General features: G+C 48.2%; 1 protein-coding gene across 3 annotated transcripts in view; it reads right to left on the bottom strand.

The window, feature by feature from the left end:
* The window catches only part of SLC19A3 (solute carrier family 19 member 3), a 30,383-nt gene extending 12,432 nt beyond the window's left edge, over nucleotides 1-17,951 (bottom strand). For 2 of the 3 annotated variants that reach the window (XM_074963870.1, XM_074963872.1), the window contains exons 1-3: nucleotides 7,093-7,482; nucleotides 3,059-3,219; nucleotides 1,813-2,629 (exon numbers count right to left, since the gene is read on the bottom strand). In XM_074963870.1, the coding sequence (XP_074819971.1) occupies nucleotides 1,813-2,629; nucleotides 3,059-3,208 (967 nt within the window). In that variant the 5' untranslated portion in view covers nucleotides 3,209-3,219; nucleotides 7,093-7,482. Of the gene's footprint in view, nucleotides 1-1,812; nucleotides 2,630-3,058; nucleotides 3,220-7,092; nucleotides 7,483-17,933 lie in introns of those variants that run through there. The other variant, XM_074963871.1, reaches the window with a different exon arrangement.
* Nucleotides 17,952-23,463: the final 5,512 nt, after the last annotated feature.

The raw sequence follows: 23,463 nt of genomic DNA, 5'->3' as shown, positions 1-23,463 counted from the left end.
AAAACTAAGTTTGATATTAAACTGATCTTCCTATCATTTGATAGCTAATTCTAATAAGTACACTGGCCTGGATCTCATCAAGAGAAGTAATGTACACAACAATACGTTCAAAATGTGCACCATACTCTATTGAAGGATTTCTCTAACTTTTCACAGTGAGATCCATGTCTTCTTAGGGAGTGTCTCACAGAAGCGTCCCTTCCCATTCATGAATGAATAACATTTCAGTGGCAAACATAGCAAGGCCCATGTGGAAAAATAACAGGGCAGCAATGCATTTTGAGCTCCTTAGAATGAAGTTAGCAGCTGGACACAAGGTCCATGTGATCAGTGCGCTCTCCACAGACCACCAAGTACTGCACAAAACTCTAGCGATCTAAAGACTATACTTTGAGAGTCAGCCCCCTCGAGAAATACATGGCATGGTGTCATAAATATAAAGGGAAGGGTAACCTTCTTTCTGTATACAGTGCTATAAAATCCCTCCTGGCCAGAGGCAAAATCCTTTCACCTGTAAAGGGTTAAGAAGCTAAGGTAACCCCGCTGGCACCTGACCCAAAATGACCAATGAAGGGACAAGATACTTTCAAATCTGGGGGGGGGGGAAGGCGCTTGTCTGTCTGTGTGATGCCTTTTGCCAGGAACAGATCAAGGATGCAAGCCCTCCAACTCCTGTAAAGTTAGTAAGTAATCTAGCTAAAAAATGCGTTAGGTTTTCTTTGTTTTGGCTTGTAAATTCGCTGTGCTGGAGGAAATGTGTATTCCTGTTTTTTGTGTTTTTTTGTAACTTAAGGTTTTGCCTAGAGGGATTCTCTATGTTTTGAATCTGACTGCCTGTAAGATTATCTTCCATTCTGATCTTAGAGTTGTTCTCTTATTTTGTTGTTGTTATAAAGTTCTGATTTTTAAGAATCTAATTGGGTTTTTTGGGTCTTAAAAATCCAAGGCTGGTTTGTACTCATCTTGTTTGTTCTCAAGCCTCCCCAGGAAAGGGGGTGTAAGGGCTTGGGGGAATATTTTGGGGAAATAGGAATTCCAAGTGGTCCTTTCCCTGTTCTTTGTCTAAATCACTTGGTGGTGGCAGCATACTGTTCAAGGACAAGGCAAAGCTTGTGCCTTGAAAAAGTTTAACCTAAGCTGGTAAAAATAAGCTTAGGGGGTCTTTCATGCGGGTCCCCACATCTGTACCCCAAAGTTCAGAGTTGGGAGGGAATCCTGACACATGGTGTTAAATTTGAGGCTTCTCGTTCTTCACATGAACTATAAGTTGAATGTACAACCTGCTTACCCCTACTGTGGAATGCTTGATAGGCATGAAATGGACTTAAACCACATCATAGGAGCACACATGATTTAAAACATATCTGGTATAGTTTGTATTTTAGAATTTACTAGAGGAAATACTTTAATACTATAAAAAGAACAGGGGTGCTTGTGGCACCTTAGAGACAAATTTATTAGAGCATAAGCTACAGCCCACTTCATTGGGTGCATAGAATGAAACACATAGTAAGAAGATATATACATACACACACACAGAGAAGGTAGAAATTAATTAGCCTCTTACAGTTTGTATGGCAACTTCCACCTTGTGTGTGTGTGTGTGTATATATATATATATATATATATATATATATCTTCTTACTATATGTTTCATTCTATGCATCTGATGAAGTGGGCTGTAGCCCACGAAAGCTTATGCTCTAATAAATTGGTTAGTCTCTCAGGTGCCACAAGCCCTCCTGTTCTTTTTGTGGATACAGACTAACACTGCTGCTACTCTGAAACTTTAATACTATGTTGTTTACTTACTCAGAAATGTTGCTGCTGCCTCAACAGCCCCATTATAAACATTGTTATTCTTAGCGGGTGCTCTGTAGTCCCATAACACCTGGACGTAATTCACAATCTGGTTATAGCCTGCAGTGGCTAAAGCCCACCAGAGGGACCAGTAAAGAAGCTTCTTTGTGGAATAGCATTCCTTTAAATCCTTGCATAACTGCACAAGCATGTGATGCTGATGCTTGTCAGACTGGCATTCAGGCAAGGTCCTGGAAAGGACGGATGATTTCGCAGTGTCTTTGTCCTCTTGGCAACTTGGCTGCTCATTAATGCTGGTTGCTTTTGACATTGTGTCTTGATCCGTTGCTCCTTGGGGAGTTTCAGAGATACGATTTTTGTGAAAGAACATACTATGTTTTGGCATTGGTAGAAAAAATGAGGCTAGGAGGGCCAAGGACAGAGAAGCCAAACTAATGGCGTTTAGATAAAAATAGGATAGCTCTGCCAAAGACACTAAAAGTTGCCCAAACACTGCTGCAACTGTGGTTGCAGCAAGTGTGATGCTTCTGCAATAACTAGTCACTTTCTGATAATGGTCAACACTGACAACGCTGTAAATGTAGGCATAATAGGCAACTTCAGTGGCTGTTACCATCCCGAAAAAAAACTCCATCAGCTGCATGGCTAGCACTCCTTGGACAAATAAAAGCATCAGCCATGTAATAATGAAGCTAAGGCCTTGTAGAATAATGATGGGTTTATAGCGCATATAGTCCGTAATCAAGAAAACAGGAAACAGCAACGCCAGATAGGAGTATGTCCAAACTGGTAAAATCTGGTTTGTAACCTGGAAGGGAAAGGAAGGAATCCTGTGATTTTTTGTGAATTAACTTGGAGAAAGCATCACGCTCATTGCTGTTAATTCAGTGCATAAAATATAGCAATATAAGTATGCATGATGCACAGATCTTATACTGCCCTGTTCACTGCTTAATAGGAAAATCTTTGTTTTATCTTTGTTGCCTTAACGTTTTAAAACATATGCTGTCTACATGCCCCCTGAATATTACCTTCTGTCAGGGAATTCTCAGTTGGCCTTTTAGGGCAGAAATGAGGATTGAGCTCCTAATCTTTCACAGGGGAAATATCATGCATGTATCTTTCTGTAATAAATGTCGGAGAGTAAATGAGATTGTCTGATACTTTCTTTCTGAAGAATAAAGCATACTCAGTATTTTGTTATTCCATATAATGAGAAAGCAGTGTATAGTCATACCTCATCAATGGTCAGGTTTTTATCTGGTCCTGTTAGATAAGGGGTGAGGAAAGGTTCTGATGGCCTCATCAGGGAGAAAAACCCATAAACGCAGAGGACCAGGGTAGGATAAATCCAGCTGCTGCTTCGTATTTTCTTCCAGCAAGCCATGGCCTGGCCAACTAAAATATGGTGAAGGAAATGGTGTGTTAAATAGAAGACAGGTGCTCTTCACTGGAACTGAAGGCTATTTTAAAATTCAGTTAATTATTTTTAAAAGGTCCAGACACTAAAGAAAATTTCTTGAACACTGAAAACAAGAGTGCCTCCTCCTGTTAAAAATGTGTAAGTGAACATCTCTTGTTGAAATGCACACTGAAAGAAATTCCATTCAATTTGTTGTTGTTTTACAGGATTTTAAGGGCCTACAAAAGACTGCTTGTAAGAGTTTTAGCTATGGAATTCAGCTGCATTATTCTCTCAAGTGTTGAATGGCAACCAAATTGACCACAGAAAATTTTTCTCAGTCAGTTAATGCTTGAGGAATTTTTTAACTTTCATTTCCTACTTGAGAGCAAAATGGGGCATAGTTTGTCTATTTATTAATGGTCTCCTCCCAACTTTTCCTACTTTCATGTTCAGATCTCCCAAAGCGCAGGGGAGGTCAGGCTACTAAGGGAGGGGAGAAGGATCATAGTAGTAAACTGTGGAAAGGACATTGGACCAGATCCTCTGTGGGTGTAAATTGGCAGGGCTCCACAGAAGTGAGCTTTGGATCCTGTCCAACTATTTAAAATGTAAGTGACAGTTGTTGTTTGTTATCCCTAAATAGGGCATAGTGAAACTGAAAAACAGATGTTTTTGCACTCATGTATTGGGGTTTATGGAACAAATTAACACCCAGTTTAAATCCATTGGCCCCCAACTCAGGCATAATTCAGAGGAGATGTGTCAATGGAAGTAAATTCCCTAACTTAAATTCCCTTAGGAAGTCCGACTGTAGCTTACACCATCTTCAATATGACCTCTAAATTTGAGCTGATAAATCTATTGGGAATCTAAGCTGGTACCGTTTTCAGTCACCTCAATGCATCTGTTACACCATTTTAGATCCCCATAGGTTTATTTCAGCTTTCACCCTCTTGCCAATGTATAACTTATACCTAGGGCTGATTTGAAAATTTTCCATCAATTTTTTGGATGGAAAATATTTTTTCTTCAACTAGGCAGATTTGTGTGTGGAATGTACGCTTTTTTGTCAAATTTCAGTTTTCACTGGAAAACCTGAAAGTCTCAACATTTTCAATTTAGGGATGAAAAGTCAAAATTTTCCATTGAAATTTCCACAACAAAAAAATCCCATTATCTACATTTTTCTGTGCAGATACAATATTTTCTAAATCGCTCTACTTACATCTACTAAATCTAAGGGAGTCCAGATTGTTTAACTCACATACTAATGGGCCAGAAGAGTTATTATAGGAAGCAAAGTGATTTACAGGGTGTGTATGTAAAATATATAAATTAAAGTAAGGGATTTAAAGGCAACTTTAATTTATACCTTCTTCCATCACACCTGATTAGGCTCCCTGACAGGGCAGTAAGTAGGGATTCTGATTGAGATCACTTTTCAAAATCAGAGGCAATGCATAATCCAGGGGTTCTCAAACATCATTGCACCGCAGCCCCCTTCTGACAACAAAAATTACTATGTGACCCCAGGAAGGAGACCGAAGCCTGAGCCCGTCCAAGCCCTGCCGCCCCAGGTGTGTGTGTGTGGGGGGGAAGCCCAAGCCCCACTACTCCAGGTACAGGGTGGTGATGGGGCTGAAGCCCTTGGGCTTTAGCCCCAAGTAGGGGGCCTGTAACGTGAGCCTCTCCACCCAGGGCTGAGGCTCTCATGCTTCGGTTTTGGCCCTGAGCGATAGGGCTCAGGCTTCAGCCCTGGCCCCAGCAAGTTTAATGCCAGCCCTGGCAACCCCATTAGAACAGGGTCGTGACCCACTTTGGGGTCCCAACCCACAGTTTGAGAACCGCTGGCATAGTCTATTGACTTCAGTAGATTTACACTGGGATTAATTTGGTCCTGTGTGAATTTTGTAGGGTAGCCACTAGGGGGCAAGATAATCCCAACATCTTCAACACTTGAGCAGATGAAGTAGAGAGCAGAAGAGCACATGCCTGCACCACTGTACAAGAGAGCTGTATTGCTACTATTGAACTTCTGCTCCTGCTTCGTTCTATCCCTGTCATTGCAGCCACTATTCCTGCTTCCACTGCTGAGGTTGCAGCCGTGGCAGCAGCATGTTCTGACCCTGCCACGTCTTCCACCCTACCCATTTAGTCACAATAACATTTCCTCTCTAGGGTGACCACATTTCCCAAAGAGAAAACATGAAACCCCCCAGCTGCCTGCCCCCCCCCCCCGCTCCCCCCCGCTGTTGTTGGAAACAACCCTGCGCCAGGCTGTTGCCTGGTAGCTGGAACACTGCGGGGGCGCCGCATGCTGGAATGCTGCTTCCTTCCGCCCCCCAGCCCTACCTTCCCCCTGGGGGGGGTTGGCATCTCTGTCCCCTCCACACTGCACCCCACTTTTTCCCCCAAAAGTAGGCATTTGTCCTGTTTGCTGTGGCGGACTTGATCAGTTGGCAAGAGCAAACGGGACACATGCCTCCTTTGGGGGGCTGGTGAAGTTGGGACAGCTGGGACAGGGCTTAAAAAAGGGACTGTTCCAGCCAGAATGGGACATATGGTCACCCTATTCCTCACCTTCTTTTCTCTTGAAGAGAAGCTATACCACTATTGCTGCTAAGATACAACATCATGGATAAGCCTGTAAATAAACCAATATACTTCACATGATACTGAGAGACTGTGAACAGTAACAGCAAAGAATGGATTTCAATGTGCACTTAACAGTATACCAGGAACTTATTTAACAAAGCTCATGTTACCTGCGTGGTTAACCCAGGCTGCAATTGCTCCTCATTGGGTTTGCTTCTCAGAGTTAATCTGCCACTACGCTCCTTCAAGAGTTATGAAATACTCTGCAATGCGTGCCTGGCCAGCTATGTGGACCAATGCAAGGGGTTGGGGACCCCTGCGTTCTCCCCATCCCCTTTGAGAGTTTTTCTTACACTGCTAGGAGTGCTAGCAATGAGCAGGGGATTAAATGGGTGCTTTTTGTACACCCCACACTCATGTGGATCCATGGAGCAGCGGGGCACGTGACCCATAGTTAATATCAGAGCCAAGTGTCCAGGCGTATTTGCTTGACAGCTAGTATCTTATCAAACACAGGTTTCAGAGTAGCAGCCGTGTTAGTCTGTATTCGCAAAAAGAAAAGGATGAAGTGAGCTGTAGCTCACGAAAGCTTATGCTCAAATAAATTTGTTAGTCTAAGGTGCCACAAGTACTCCTTTTCTTTTCATCAAATCAAACACAGTAAACTTTGTTCTGAGCTACATGATCATCACCCTCTTCAGGTTTCAGCAAATCTTAGTCTAACCTTTTGTTTTATACTTTAGCAACCCCAGTGACTACAAACCAGAGCCACTGTAGCACACACGCAGGCTAATTCCCAATCCAGGCACAGGTTTCTTACAACTGTGTCCCTGTTTTCTCTTCCCCGGAGTCTCTTTCTTCAAGTCTGCTACCCAAGAGTATAAGTGATTTTTTTTTTGCACGTAACTTATATGATCCACAATCATTCTTAACAAGATTTTTACCTTTTTTACTTGGGGAGGAGGGGGTTACCAGTCTTCTTTACTTTTCTCTTTATTGCCACCCCTTCTTTCATGCTAATGCTTCTCTGCACTTCTTTTGGAAAGTTGCTAAACTCCATTGATTGTCAAACAGCAACAACACCTCTTTGTTTTCCCATTTACCCACCCAGATTCTAATCTCAGTTCACTTTTTCCAGAGCTGCTTCTCTTTCCCCTCATTTCCTTACGTCCCTCATATTCTAATAGCACTGATTTCCCTCCCTTTCTTTTCTCCCTTTTTCCTTTGCATTTATTGGATTGTAGATTTCTTAAATTCAGATGCAATCAAACCTTGTCTGTTGTGGCTTGTTTTCTTGTTGTTTCTTGATTTCCTTTTGCCCCACCTTGGTAGAGTTCCCTTTTTAATATTCCATGGTCTTTTGTTCCTCTTAGTTCAACCTTGTTCCCCTTTTATTCCAGCTATGGTACTCCTGTTTGTTTTTGGCCTCCTTCCTGTTGCCGTTGTCTTTCAACTTGTTTTACCAGGCACCTTCCTGAAAATACGCCCAGTTGGCTTCACTGGAATTAATTCAAACGTTTTAAAGGAATAGTAGTTTAATTCTGGCGTATTATTTATTTACATTGTGGCTGGGCCAAAAGGCACCAGTCAGTCAAGACTGGGACACACTGTGCTAGTCTCTGTGCAAATATGCAGGTTATAAATACGATCCCTTCCCTGAAGATCCTGCTATCTAATTGACAGTGTGTGTGGATTAACAAAGTGATGGAGGACAAGTGTAATGAGGCGACATGGGTCAGTTACTGAACAGTTTGATGTTCCAAATCATTCCAATGGTTTACAAAAGAAAATATCTGTTCCCAACTGCCCCACAGTGGTCACTGACTGGGCTAATTTCCTGAGGAGGTCACAACAGATGTGAGTATGGAGGAGGGAGTTGAAGAAGGTTAGTGAATGGGAGAATAATTAAGTCTGCCCACAAAAATGTATGAAGTGTACATATAAGTACACTGTATAGTTTGAAGGTTCTGAGACCTCCCAGGTGACCTGATCTGCAACTGGGCTAGGTTAGCATAGGTCTGTTAAGTTCTCTAACTGCCAATTTACAGTTTGAAAACATTAGCCACCGCTGTTTTTGTGTCTGCAAAGTAGATGGACCCAGGAGATTCCGTTCTCAGTGCTCCAATCAGGGAGAAGGGGGAGCTGTGGAGAATAGCGCTGTATTGCTAAAACAAGAAACCCTTTTTGCTTTTAATAGAAGGGGAGCTGTATTCCCTTCCATACCACTTTTAGTTCACTATACCTCACGCTCCAAGATTTTCCCATCCCCACTGATCACTGTCAGTGTGTCTAGACTGATGACATTTTTAAAAGTGGCCAGGTATCTGAGTGCTTAAATTGTTGGGTGCCCAACGTGAGACAGGCTGGCCACCTGCAGTTCTCATGTTGGACAGGTGTGGGACTTGTGAATTTAGCCATACATATTTTTTTTCAGAAGCTCTCCTCAGTTTTTCCATTTCTTAGCATTTGCAGAGAGGTTAAAATGAGAACTAAGGGATTTGTAGTTAAATGAAAGCCAAAGAGAATTCCAGTCAAATTCATCCATCGCTTCGTTCTCTGCAGTATCTAATATTTCCAAAAAGTAACCAATGCTGTTGCTGCACAGGTTTTTATCCCATCAATCAAATATTTAAGATTCTCCCCAAGGGTTAGAAGTAATTCACTGTCTTGAAAGAACTGGCATTTTTCACGTTCTAATTAACCCATAAGAAAGCATGCCAGGGTTGAGCCTGAAAACTCTCAACTGCGCCCTTGAATGTCCTCATATTTTTGTAATGGAAGGTTTAGAGTAAAGATTGGTGGATATTGGAAGTATTTATAGTGATTTTAAATTACAAAGGATATAAAATGACTGTATCAAGCCTGCTCAGCAGAGGCAGCCCCAGCATTGAAAAAGAATTATACATGCACTAGAGAAAGCAACTGAGAGACGGCTACCAGTTGGGTTGGGTGAGAAGAGGGAAGCTTGCCTGGGAGACAGCCATGATATAAGGAGCTGCCACAGAATGAAAATTTCAAAGCAAATTGAATGTTACATTTCTAAGGGCAGAGAGTAGTTCAGGAATAAATTATTTCTTAAAACAAATACATTATTTCCATAAAAGGCACAGCTACTTGATCCTTGTTCTCAGATAATGGGTAGCCCTTCTGCAGGTGTAGAACATACAAGGTGCATACAGCAGTTGTTAACCACACTTAGTCTCTTTGCTCTCATAAATGCAGTAACTGCAGCCTTTAAGTAATTCTAATTGGTCACTCAAGGACTTTGCCCGCACAGGGGAATCCTTTGGTGACCTAGGGCATCCGTAACAGCTCATGCATAACCCCCAATCCTACACACTGTTGTACAGAGGTGACTGGAGCATCCATACACCTCAGCAATTCCTAGTTGCCACAATGATTCCTCAGGAATGTAGGCAGCAAGACCAAGAGCAGTCCTGAGGTTGCTCCACTTTACACTGGTATCTGGCCCAGCAGCCAGAAAGCTGTAAAACTGGGGCTGGCGAAGTGTAAAGGTGGCTTAATGCCACCTTTACACAACTCCTTCCCCAGCTCCTGCCAGCTGTGTCAAGCATCTCAGATGGATGCAACACAGGATCTGTACCTGCATTTGTATTGTGTTTGTGAAAGGTCTTCCCCCTTTTCTGAATAAAAAGTTATCTGCAGAAATGAGAACTCTAGACCTTATCCACCAATCTTTAAACCTTCAGTGGAAACAAATGACTATTGTCAGTATTGGGCTGTGTCTTTTTAAGAAAATACTTACTTGATTAAAATGGTCATTTAAAAAAATTAAAAATTTGAAAGTGTAATTTCTTTTTACTACATTTGCGTAATAAAATATTGTATTGGGAATTATTTCGATAACTTAGGAATTTCAGTACTCTAATATTTCAACTACAGCATACTGAGCAGAAAATATTAAATTCTTGATTTTTTGGATAGTAAATATTTTTACAAGTCTGGAGCAATGTTTTCTAATTTTTGACAGGCCGTGTGCACACAAAATTTCATCTGTGCAAATTTGTGTGTGCATGGTGTTTTGCTATGTGCGCGGGGTTTAGGATCTGTGTGCACACGCACACAGTTTAGAGGGAACAGTGGTCTGCAGGAAGAAATTACATTATGTAGATTGTTGGCTGATTCAGAGGAAATAGGCTGCATGCTAAGTGTTTCAAACTCATTCACAATCATAACTATCATTAATATTTACAATTTTAAAAATACATTTGTTATCTGTGTGACACTGGAATATTTATAGGATCCAATTAGTGAGGGTTTGAGAGATGAGCCATCTGGTCTAATCTTAGCAGAAAGTCCATAAATGCACAACACAGCAATCATGCACATTTATCCACTGTTCCATAAGTCTTTTGAAAGGTTCCTGGTGAAGTGTTTCTAATGCGCACATATGTTCTTACTACTTAAGAGCTAACCTTTTCATTCTATTCAAGAAGCTGGACAAAATCATTAAGGGTGTCATGATTTTCTGGGCTATATGTCTGTGTAATAAGTCCAGCTTGATGTTGATGTAAGCCCAGTTGGGACTTTCAATTTTCCTGTAATTTGATCAGTAAAAAACTTTAAACTGAGGGGAAGATAAAGGGCTAGATCATCAGCTGGTAAAGTGGTGTCGCTCCACTGAAGTCAATGGAGATATGCTGATCTATACCATCTGAGGATCTGGCCCAAGGACCAGATGCTCATCTCAGTTGAGATGTACTAATGTAAATGCAGAATATCTCCATTCATTTCAGTGGAGCTACTTCAGATTGGCACTAAATTAACTGAGATCAGAATCTAACCCAAGGTCTTTGATACTGCAAAAACAGCATCCTCTAATGTAATAATTGGAAGATGTGGTATACATACTTATTTTCAGTTATCTACATTTTTATTCTGATTTCATATACATTGTCTTTTGCCTTCCTGCTAGTTGTTGTTGGTTATAATCTGTTGTTCCTATTACTATAGGACTGAACCACCCTACTCGTGGACGGGGACCCTGTTTTGCTAGGTGCTGTATGAACACAGAACAAAAAGATTGTCTGTGCTTCATGGAGCTTACAATCTAAGCATAAAACAAGAAACAACAGCTTGATACAGACAGATGCGGAGTACAAATGAACAATGAGACAATATTTGTCAGCAGGATGTACAGCCTACATCTTATTCTGTCCTCCCATCATGTATGATACCCTAGTTTTACATGTCCACTGCATGCCCAATCAGTGCAAGTTACACTACTTCACCATTACTTGGCCAACTTGAACCCTATGTCACACATACCTTAAGGCAATAGATAGATCACGTCTCAGTTTGGCCCAGAGACTTCCATGGGAGTTGCACTTGTTTACACAAGCTGTGAGTTTAGCCCATTATATCATGCTGCAGTATTCATCTGTTGCAATGCAAAGGATGGTTTCATAGCAAAACGTTATGCTGCCTGTGAATGGATGGATTGGCTAATCATTCATACTACTGAGCAGCTATGATGTTAGTTATGGGAAGCAGTGTCATGCAGTGGCTAGTGCAGAGGCCTGGCACACTTAGGTGCTTTGAATCTTTATGAATTAACATTTGTAAATCATTTTGAGAGCTTCACAGGGGCAAGCTTGCCCCACCCACCAGAGTAGCTACAGGGAACTTCAGTTACCTGGCTGCAGGAGTTTTATTTCTCTGGAGCAGTTTCTGCCTTTGGCCATTGGGATTGCTGTCTATGATCATTCCCGAGCAGCTGTTCTACCTGCCCCCTTGCAGATTTTAGTCTTAATCCATCATTGCCTGCCAGGTGTGCAAACTGGAGGTAGGGGAGAAGTCAGGCTTCTTTTTGCAGTGTGGATCTGTAAATGCTAAGGCCTTCAACTTGAAAGTTGTGCTTGCACAGCCCAGGAGAATGTGTCTGGGGGGAGGGGGTAGTTCTAAATTGACTCCCAGCTGCCTAAGACCCCAAGGGTCTATTACAACAGCTATGAAATGCCCCCATTGTCCCCTGCCATGCCTCAGCATCAGGGGGCAGGAATGATGGTATGGGAAATAAGGCACATAACCCCATTCTATCCATCCTAGGAGAATCTTTAACTTAGATGTGTTGCTTTGCAGGGTGTCCCAGAGGAAGAGGCCCTGAAAGAATGCCTCTGATCTTCAGAGGAAAGGTGGTCTGGGCCAACCATTTTATACACCATGTGTCAGTATAGAAGTCAGCCCTATGTACATAGACTAAGAGAAAAGCAGGATTTGTTTTACACCCTTCTGTTAGCTACTTTTTCCTGCTATCCCCCTTTTTGTGTAAATTAGACTTATTTCAGATCCCTACTGAACTATTATTATTGTTTTATTTGTATTATTGTGGTCCCTAAAGGCACCAGTTGTGGACCAGGACCCCATTGTGCCAGGTTCTGTTCAAACACTCATTGATGAGTTACACTGATTTACCCAACATCATCCATGCTGTAATCTACTTACTGTGGCACAGCTCCAACCTTGTCCCCATGATTCCCGCACTTTCAGTCGGTATATGCTAGCCTCAGAGGCTCACTGCAACCCTCCATGTAGCCCTTCTCTCTCTAGGGTCAGGGTTACAGTCTACTGAGGCCTTTTCATCATAAGCCAGCAAGGAGGTTGGTGAGAGAACTCCCACAGTCTCTGTTGTCCCTATGGGCTTATTCCCAAACAATTTAGCCTCCTGCCCTGACCGGGGCCTGTCTTCCCATCCCAGGAGGTGTTTCTGTAGTGGCGGGTGGGGGGAACCCGGGCCCGCCCTCTACTCTGGGTTCTGGCCCAGGGACCCTAATGGCAGCAGCTGTTGGCAGCCAACCTTTCATCGCCAGAGCTGCTACACTTCCCTGGGCCACTTCCCCACAGCTCTCCCACTTCTCTCTCTCAACGCCTTCTTCACTCTTTCTTACCTTAGGGCTCCCTTTCCAGTGGCTTGAGAATGTTTTCATTACCCAGCCCTTCAGCCACACTCCCTTTTTCCTTCCCTCAGCCTGACTGGAGTGAGCTCTTTTAAGTGAGAGGAAGTGGTATCAGAGGAGCCTTAATTAGAGTCAGGTGTTCACATTACCTTAACGACCTCACCTGACTCTTTGCAGATTAATTGGAGTCGGGTGTTCTCATTATCATAACAGCCTCAATTGACTCTTTGCAGGCTAATTGGAGTCATGTGTTCACCCTAGCCTCCGCTCTGGTCAGTAAGGGAACAGAAAACTGCTTATCCAGTGGCCAGTATATCTGCCTTCTACTACTCTGCTGTACAAAGTTGTAGCGAAGGCCATCTCGCTGTGGCTGGGGTCCGTGCTGGCAGACGTGGTCAACCCCGACCAGACCTACACCGTCCCGGGCCATACCATGTTTGATGATCTGTATTTGGTCCGGGATCTCTTGGAACTCGGGTGTGGAGATGGTCTGTCGTTCGCCCTTCTGTCCCTGGATCAGGAGAAGGCATTCGACAGGGAGGACCACGGGTATCTCCTGGGCACTCTGTGAGCGTTCAGTTTCGGACCCTAGTTTGTGGGTTTTCTCCAGGTGCTGTACACCTCCGTGAGTGTCTGGTTGGGCTCAACTGGACCCTGATCGAGCCTGTCAGCTTTGGGCAGGGAGTACGGCAGGGGTGCCCCCTCTCAGGCCAGCTGTACCCTCTGGTGATTGAGCCCTTCTTCTGTCTCCTCCGATGGAGGCTGACTGGGTTGGTGCTGCGGGAGCCAGAGCTGCAGCTGGTCCTGTCGGCATACGCCACCAACATGCTTCTCATCGTCCAGAACCCGGGCAACTTGGTGCAGGTGGAGGCTTGCCAGGCCATCTATTCGGCAGCCTTCTCTGCCTGGGTCAACAGGGTCAAGAGCTCTGGCTTGGTGGTAGGGGACTGGTGGCAGGCGAGCTACCTCCCACCCGCACTTCAGGCCATCTGGTGGAGCGCGGGTCTCCTGCTCTATCTCGGCGTTTACCTTTCTGCCACGCATCCGTCTCCGCCGGAGAACTGGCACGGTTTAGAGGGCAGGGTGGTAGAGCGGCTCCGGAGATGGACAGGACTACTGCGGTGTCTCTCCTTTCAAGGGAGGGCACTGGTGCTTAATCAACTAGTCCTGTCCATGCTCTGGTACCGGTTCAACACCCTGGTCCCAGCCCCGGATTTCCTGGCCAACCTCCGAACGTTGATTCTGGAGTTCTTCTGGTCAGGACTGCACTGGGTCTCTGCAGGGGTTCTCCATCTACCCTGGAGGAGGGAGGGCAGGGCCTGAAGTGTCTGGGCACTCAGGTCCATGTCTTCCGCCTCCAGGCCCTGCAGAGGCTCCTTTATGGTGCAGGTAGTCCGGCATGGAGCGTACTGACGCATGCCTTCCTGCGCCACTTCCGAGGGTTCCGATATGACCGGCAGCTCCTTTATCTCCATCCGAGAGGTCTTCCATAAGACATCTTCGGGCTGCCGGTCTTCTACCAGGACTTCCTCCGGACCTGGAAACTGCTCTCGGTGACCAGGTCCGTGGCGGCCACCAAGGGGGTAGATCTCCTCATGGAGCTCCTGTTACACAACCCCCAGCTCTGTGTACAGGTGATTGAGTCCCCCTCGGTACGCCAGAGGTTGGTCCTGGTGGAAGTCACCAGAGTTGGAGACCTCCTGGACTATGACCGTGGAGACTAACTGGATCCCCTGACTCTTGCTCGGCGCATGGGGCTCTCCAGGCCTCGTACTCCCTGGCGCGTACTTCAGGAGGTGAGGGGCGCTTTACCACCCACTGCTCGGGTCTTCCTTGACCGGGTCCTGCGAGAGAGCACGACCCACACACCCTCCACCCCAGGCCCTCCAGACCTTTTCATCGGACCCTTGCCCTGTGGACCTGCCAGGCTATCCCACCCCTTTACCGCGAGCTGGCTGCATGATTTGCAGCCGGTTCAGTTCTGGACCGCGCCAAGAAAACATCTGTACACACTCGTGCTCCACACTCTTTTTGTCTTCACCCTCACGTCCTGCCCGTGACATGAATTGGCAAGACCTCTTGCCACCTTTGGAGGGTGAGGAGCCCCGGTGGGCCAGCCTATATTCCACCCTGGTCCCGAGGCCCACAGGGGATGTCTGTTGGTGGATCCATCATGGAGCTGTGAGCCCGGGCGTGTACTTGGCGCGGTTCATTCCCCTCCCAGACACCTGCCCCTTTTGCAGCATGAGGGAGACCCTGGTGCACATGTACCTGGAGTGCGCCAGATTGCAGCCCCTATTCTGGCTCCTCTTGGATATATTATTACGTTTTTGGTCCCCTCACCTGTTCATCTACGCACTCCCTATCCGTAGCCCCACAAAGTCGCAGGACCTCCTTGTCAACCTCCTCCTAGCCCTGGCCAAAATGGCCATCTACAAAACCAGGGAGAGGAGGTTGGCCGACAAGGTTTCCTGTGACTGTGGGGTCCGCTTCCTGGATCCCAACAGGACTACTCTGCTATACCCAACTGGCCTGGGTCTATCACATTACCCACAGCAAAATGTACACCTCCAGGTGTCTTGCTGCTGAATTTTGCCTCAAGTTTTCTAAGGAGTCTGGTGAACAGTAGTAGCTAGTGAATTGAATAATGGAAGTATGAATTATAACAGAAGCAGGTGTAGTTGTAGACTATGGGGTTAACAGAGAAGCTACTTGGTTCGGGTGCAATGGTGCATACGTAAAATGGAATCTGAACCTAGGAAGGGATGTTAATTATGTTTGTTGTGCAACAAAGGATCAGAGAAAGCAAAGGGCAAGAAAAAAAATCAATACATTACAGGGTTTAATTATTGAGTGAAATGTGAAAGTGTTGCTTGTATGTAATTAATCAGACTGAACTTTTACATGCAGGAAAACTGCTTCTAGAACCAGTAACAGCATTTCCAGCAGAACACATAGTGATCAGTTAATACAGTGGACAGCTCTTGCACATCTACTGGCCAAATCAAAATGAAGCGAAACCAATGACTTATTTTGGCCTAGAAGGCTGCCATTCGGGTGACGTTCTTCTCATTTTCCCATTTGAATTGTGCGCTTCCTTTCTGTTCTGTTCAGCAGTAAAGCATACAAGAATTTATCCATTGGTTTTATTGGGGCTTCATTGTCCAAGCTCCAATCGGGCACAGTAACAAGTGGGGTGGGGGAGCGGAGGATGGGACTGTTAAGGACACTGGTCACAGCTCCTTGATTCTCAGCCCCACAGGACCAGTGTAAATTAAAGCAGAGGGTTAGCTTCAGCTGATGCTATTGATGTGTCAGTGGAGAACTGGGTAGAGTGGAGCCTCCCTCGGCTATACTCTTTGCTCTCACTTCTCTCTCCCCTTTGCCCTCTCCATATCCTTACTCCAAGGTTGAGGGATCCAGAACAGAACTTTATGCTAGCAGAAACTTCCCCTAGGCAGGGGGAATTCTCCAAAGGCAAACTATGGCTGCTTTAACACAGCACAAAGTGCACTTGACAAACTGGAGATTCCTGACCTTTACAGTTTCACAAAATGCAAATGAATTGGCCACTTAAAACAATCCACACTGAAACAACATCCCCCGCAAAATAAATAAAGTAGCAAGAACCCCCCACCTAACCACCCACATCCTTCAAGCCCCCTTCTCTTACTGAAGACCTTGGGAAAAAGAAAGGGGTTAATAAATGTGGGATCTGAGTGGCCAAGAGTTGGGGGACAGAATTCCAAAGCCAAAAGCCACTCCTGTAAAGAATGCCCAGTCACCAATCCCTCTCACTTAAATAGGGTTGCCCCATACCACTTCCAGAAGCAGCCGGCACCACGTCCCTGCGGCTCCTGTGGGGGGCTGGAGTGGGGGAAGAGGGCTCCGTGCTCTGGCCTCGCCTGCAGGCACCACCCCCAGCTCCCATTAGCCAGGAATGGGGAACTGCAGCCAATGGGAGCTTTGGGGGAGGTACCCACAGCGTGCGGAGCCCTCTGCTCCCCCTCCCGCAGGGGCTGCAGGGACGTGCTGCTGGCCGCTTCTGGGAGCGGGGCTAGTGCAGGCAGGGAGCCTGCCCTGGTGCGCATGACTGCCACCCTGGAGCAGCTCCAGGTAAGTGGTGCTGGGCCGGAACCTGCACCCCGCACCTCTCCCGCACCCCCCCTGCCCTGAGCTCCCTGCTGCACCTTGCACCCCTCCTGCACCCCAACCCCCTGCCCTGAGCCCCCTGCTGCACCTCGCACCCCTCTTGCACCCCAACCCCCTGCCCTGAGCTGTACACCCCTCCCCCCTCCTCTGCCCCAACCCCTTGCCCTGAGCCCCCTCCCACACCCCAATCTCCTGCCCCAGCCCTACATTCATGGCCCTGCATGCAATTTCCCCATCTCGATGTGGCCTTTGCACCAAAATGTTTGCCCACCACTGGCCTAGCAGCTGGAGAAACATGTCGCTGCTTCTGGGAGCTGTGCAGAGCTGGGAGCTGTGCAGAGCCAGGGCAAGCAGGCAGCTTGCCTTAGCCCTGCGGTGCTGACCAGAGCCACCAGGGTCCCTTTTTGAACGGGTGTTCCGGTTGAAAACTGGATGCCTGGGAACCCTTCACTTAAACCAAAGGCCCAGTAGTTCTAGTGCCTCAGAAGATTGTATGGGCCCACACAGAGGCAGTTGCCAGGCAACTAGGGTTCAAACTACTGGTTATGGGGATTCAGCTGCCCCTTCCCTAGGTTTTCTAGACCCAAACAAATTCACATGCTTTTACTCATGTGAAAGCTACTTTTATGTCTCTGGGTGATATACTTAGATGGCTCATCTCCTTTCTTTTTCTAGTCTAGCTCACAACCGCCTGCTATTTTTGCTTTCCGCTCCCTGGGCAGACGTACCCTGATAAGTCTGGTTACATAGCACCGTAGGCTACATCTACACCTGGAACTCGTGTGTGTGTGTGTGTGTGTGTGTGTGAGAGAGAGAGAGAGAGAGAGATTCCCAGCTCATGCAGACATGCTATTGCTAGTTCTTCTTTGAGTGTTTGCTCATATCAATTCCAGTTAGGTGTGTGCGTGTGCACGGCTGTTGGAAACTTTTCCCTAGCAGCTACCCATTGGGCCGGCTGTGGAGCCCCCTGGAGTGGTGTCGATATGGTGCTCTATATACGACCCTGCTGGCCTGACCCCCCCCCCCCTTCAGTTTCTTCTTACCTCCAGTGACAGTTGTTGGAACAGTGGTCTCTTGTTCACAAGTGCTCCACTAATCCCTAGCTGTTCTGCTTATCTTTGTATATAGTTACCCATTGTTAGTTAATTGTTCTCTTCTAGTTGTGAATTGTAGTCTTTAGTGGTTGGCGAGATTTCCCCTTCACCGAGTGCCCTGCGGGGCTCAGGGGCATGTTGTCCCAGGGCTTCAAACCCTGTAGCTCCTGCGCCAAGCCCAAGCCCATGCCCATGCCCACGGACAACCCTGACAACTCCTGTCTCTGGTGTCTGGGAGAAGCCCAACAGGCGGACAAGTGCAAGATCTGCAAGACCTTCAAGCCTCGCACCGGAAAAGAGAGGGACATTTGATTGAAACAACTCCTCATGGAGTCTGCCCTCCGTCCACAGCAGGACCCGGCCCCGAGCACCTTGGTGTGGAGCACGCCTCTGGCTGTGCTGTCTGCGGCACTGAAAAAGGACTTGGCACGCCTACCCAGGGGCCGATGGTCTCCCGGGCCCCAGAAGCATTCCCCTCGGCACTGCTCTCACTCGCCGGCTGCCCGCAAGAAAGAGGCTAAGGACAAGCCTCTACAAGAGCCTGTCACGGACACTGCAACTCCAGCACAGCACAGTGGGGAACATGGGCCTACAGCCGACAGACCCTCCGGTTGGGCTCAACCTTCGCGGGCCCCCGTCTCCCCAGGAAGTCCCGCACTCCTGGATTCCCCAAGGCTGCAGGTGGAGGAGGTCATGTTACTCTCCACACTGGACACTTTTGAGGCCACTAGAGGGCTTATCGAAATGACGGCACCCAAGTCTCCAGTCTCGAGACCCCCACTACCTCAAGGCCTGGTACCGTCCAGAGGCAAACTGGCTATGTTTGGGCCGCCTGCCCCTTGACCAGGATGTCCGCGCTGTTCTGAGTCCCGGCACTGCACTTATGCCCTGCACCTGTCTGACTCGCGACACCTGTCTGACTCGCAGCACTGGTCTCACAGCCCCGACCCTCTGAGCCACTCCCTCTCAAGGTGGTCGTCGGCTGATAGGTCGTGGTCCCGCTCGAGGTCCAGGTCCCACTCTGTGACCTCGTGGCACCACTTGCATTGACCTCAGACTTCACTTTCCAGTCATCGCTCGACGGACTGGCACCGCTCTACACAGCGGTACCGCTCTATGTCATGGCACCACACCCCATCTCGGCACCGCTCCCCAACATGGCACTGGTCCTGTTCACGCCACCATTCCAGATCCCGCTCCAGGCACCAGTCCCTGCTTCAGCACTGGCCTCGATCGAGACGCCGCTCTGCATCCTGGCGCTGATCTACATCACGGTGCCACTCCCCACTGAGGTGAGGCTCCACTTTGCGCTGCTGATTGACCTCCTCACAGTGGCACTGCTGGTCACCGTCTGGTCCTCACTATTCCTCACAGCACCCATCCCGTCCGTTCGAGGAGGAGGCCTCCGTGGTGCAGTCTTGCACCGCTCCTCCTTGGCCGTCGCACTTGAGGTCGCCCTCCCTCAGGTCGGGGAGGGCATTGGGGCTTCAGAAGCTCCCAGATCAGGGCCAGGAAGTCTTAGATAGGACGCTTCAGCACCTCAGTGGCAATTCTGGACCCCTTGGGCATACCATCAGGCCCAAGGTACCCCTCCTGGCGTTCCCCCACCATCCTGTTTGGGGTCTCGCCTCCCAGAGGCAACCCTCAGCCGCCTGCCTCAGGACCCACCACAGAACCCAGATCCAACCCCACCCCCAGTGGAGGCTACACCCAGTGTTCCGGAGGAACTGGTCCCAGAGGATCAAGAGGCCGTCACGGAACCAGTCCTGCCAGTGGCTTCTTCCTTGTCATCTCCTGACGAGGCGGTGGCAGGTACCTCCACATCCGGGCCGCCACCCATGAATTACAGGGCCCTGCAGGAGCTCCTCCGACGGGTGGCCCTAAATATGAACCTCCAGGTGGAGGAGGCAGTCGAGGACAAGGACCCCGTGGTGGACATCCTGGCACCAGAGGGGCCCTCTCGGGTGACCTTACCCATGCTAAAGACCATCCAGTCTAACGCAAAGACTATTTGGCAAATGCCTGCCTCCATTCACCCTACGGCCAAAGGGGCTGAACGAAAGTACTTTGTCCCCACTAAAGGGTACGAATATCTCTTCACCCACCCTCTTCCATGTTCCTTTGTGGTGGAGGCGGTGAATGAGAAAGAGAGGCAGGGTCAACAGGGGCCCGCACCCAAATCAAGAGATGGTAAACGCCTTGATTTGTTTGGGAGAAAGGTTTATTCAACAGGGGACCTCTTTCTCTGGCTCGCTAATCAGCTCGCAATCCTGAGCAGGTACAGTTACAGCTCATGGTCTGCAGTCCAGAAGTTCAAGAAGAAGAAGAGCTTCTCCCACCAGAGTCACGGGCAGAATTAGGAGCCATCGCCAAAGAGGGAAGAGTCATAGTCCGGACTTCCCTCCAGGGCTCTCTGGACACTGTGGACTCAGCAGCGTGTATGTTGGCGTCTGTTATCTCCATGAGATGCAACACCTGGCTCCAATCCTCGGGTCTCCCTTCGGAAGTTCAGCAAACGATTCAGGACCTTCAGTTCGACGGTCAGGGCCTGTTTGCTGAACAGATTAACTCCAGACTGCGTAGCCTAAAGGACTCCTGGAACACCACTAAGTCCCTTAGCATGCATACTCTGGTGACCCAAAGGAAGCCTTTCAAACCGCAGACCACCCAGCAGTGGTCTTTCCCTGCTAAGCCCAGGCAGGATTCTCCTGCAGGAGGAACAGATATAGTTGGCGAAGGCCATTGCGCCCTCCTCCTGGGGAGGGACAGGGACAGTCCAAGACCCCTCCGGGCCCTGCGTGCCCCTTTTGAAGGTGTGCATGAGGATGGATTACCAGTCCACTACCCAGCCAGTTATCCTCCCTTCCTGAACTGTCTATCCCGCTTCTACCATGCATGTTCCCCTATTATGTCGGACCGGTGGGTGTTCCTCATGGTAGAGGTGGGATATTCTATCCACTTCTGATCCTTCCCACCCTCCCATCCCCCTTGCCTATCCCTCTTCAGGGACCCCTCTCACGAGCAACTTCTCATCCAGGAGGTTCAGACCCTCCTCGCTCTAGGAGCGGTGGAGGAGGTTCCCCAGGAGCTCAAAGGCAAGCATTTCTACTCCCTTTACTTCCTCGTCCCCAAAGCAAAGGGAGGCCTAAGGCTCATTCTGGACCTGAGGGAACTCAACAAGTTGATCGTCAGCTTGAAGTTCTGCATGGTCTCCCTGAGCACAATCATCCCTTCCCTGGATCCAGGAGACTGGTACCCTGCCCTCGATATGAAGGACGCCTATTTCCACATATCTATCACCCCATCTCACACACGGTTCCTCTGCTTTGTGATGAACAAGGTGCATTATCAGTTCACGGCCCTCCCACTTGGGCTGTGCACAGCTCCTTGCATCTTCACCAAATGCATGGCGTTCATGGCAGCCTTTCTTTGCCACCACCACGAACATGTCTACCCTTACCTGGACGACTGGCTCCTTCGAGGCCGCTCTTGCCAGCAGGTGAATTGTAGGTGCAAATGGTCAGGGACACGTTCAAATGCTTGGGCCTCATTCTCAATTTCAGCAAATCAGTCCTTACTCTGACTCAAAGAATAGAGTTCATTGGGGCAGTGCTCAATGTGAATCAAGCAACAGCATTCCTCCCAGAGGCATGGCAACTGGCCCTCTCACAGATAATCAGCAGCCTTTGCAGCTTCCCCACCACCACGGCAAGGCAATGTCTCAGGCTGCTGGGTCACATGGCGTCCTGCACTTAATGGTGCAGCATGCCAGGTTATGACTCAGGCGTACCGCCTGGGCTGCGACAGTCTGGACATGGTGCTGACCATTCAGAGGCATACCCTCGACTCCCTACGTTGGTGGCTGGACCCCTGCATGGGGGTGCTGGGGTTCCTTTCCACCCTCCCCAGCCCAATTTGACTCTGGTAATGGACACGTCCGCGCTGGGCTGGGGAGCACATCTTGGAAGCCTGACGACTCAGGGCTTATGGCAGGTAGAGGAACTGGCCTTGCATATCAACATCAAGGAACTCGGGCGATCTGCCTTGTGCGTCAAGTGTTTCTGTCCCGCCTGCAGAGCCACTGCATAGTGGTACTGATGGACAATATTACTGCCATGTTTTATATAAACAGGCAAGGCGGAGCCCAATCGTCTCCTCTCTGTCAGGAAGCCCTCCTACTGTGGGACTTCTGTCTAGCCCACTCCATCCTTCTCCAAGCTTTATACCTGCTGGGGTTTCAGAATGTACTGGCGGACAGCTTGAGCAGACGGTTCCTCACGCACGAGTGGCTGATTCTTCCGGACATCATTCACTCTATCTTCCGCAGCTGGGGGTTTCCCCGAATCAACCTGTTTGTCATGAGGGCCAACAGGAAGTGTCCAACCTTCTGCTCCTTCCAGGACCACAGCCCAGGCTCGATCGCAGATGCGTTCATGATTCCATGGTTCGGTCAACTGTTGTATGCCTTCCCGCCATTTCCATTCATCCACAAGGTGCTTCTCAAGGTCTGCAGGGACAAGGTAGATGTCATACTGGTGGCCCCAGCTTGGCCTTGCCAGTGCTGGTACCCCACCCTCATGGAGCTGTCGGTCCAGTCACTGGTACGTTTACCTCTCACTCCAGACCTCATCTCGCAGAACCACAGTCGTCTCCTTCACCCGGATCTTCAGTCGCTCCATCTCATGGCCTGGAGTATCTGTGGTTGAACCAGGCAGAGTTTGCCTGCTCAGACCCAGTGAGATAGGTGCTTCTGGAAAGCCACAAGCCATCTACCAGGGCCACTTACAAAGCGAAATGGAAAAGATTCTCTATCTGGTGTGCCCAAAGGCAGGCGCTCCTGCTCCAGGCTTCAATCCCGTGTATCCTGGATTATCTCCTGCACTTGAAGGACCAGCACCTTGCATTCGGTTCTCTCAAGGTCCATCTTGGGGTCATTTCGGCATTCCACCTGGGCGTTTGTGGGCGCTTGGTGTTTGCGCACCCCATCATGGGATGCTTCCTAAAAGGTTTGGAGAAGATTCATCCCCCGATGAAGCCCCCTGTTCCAACCTGGGACTTCAACCTAGTCCTTTCTTGCCTCATGAGTCCTCCCTTTGAGCCATTAGCCTCCTGTTCGCTTCTCTACCTTTCTTGGAAGGTTGCTTTTTTGGCGGCCATCACCTCGGCCCGATGCATGTCTGAACTGTGGGCCCTCATGTCTGAGTCTCCGTATGCTATTTTTCATAAGGACAAGGTGCAGCTTAGCACCTCACCTGGCCTTCCGTCCCAAAGTCGTGTCCTGCTTCCATGTTAGCCAGGAGATTTTTCTGCCAGTTTTCTACCCAAAACTGCATGCCAGCCCTTGTGAACAGCAGCTGCACTTGCTGGATGTCAGGAGGGTGCTTGCTTTCTATATCGACAGCACAAAGCCATTCCTCAAGACAACAAAGAAAGAAGAAGTGGGACCGCTAAACACTGGGGGTGGAGTGGAGGTCAAGGA

The sequence above is a fragment of the Natator depressus genome, chromosome 9 (assembly GCF_965152275.1).
Source record: "Natator depressus isolate rNatDep1 chromosome 9, rNatDep2.hap1, whole genome shotgun sequence".
Taxonomy (NCBI): Eukaryota; Metazoa; Chordata; order Testudines; family Cheloniidae; genus Natator; species Natator depressus.
The sequence above is the reverse complement of the archived record's forward strand: the minus strand, read 5'-3'. Positions and strand labels throughout refer to the sequence as shown.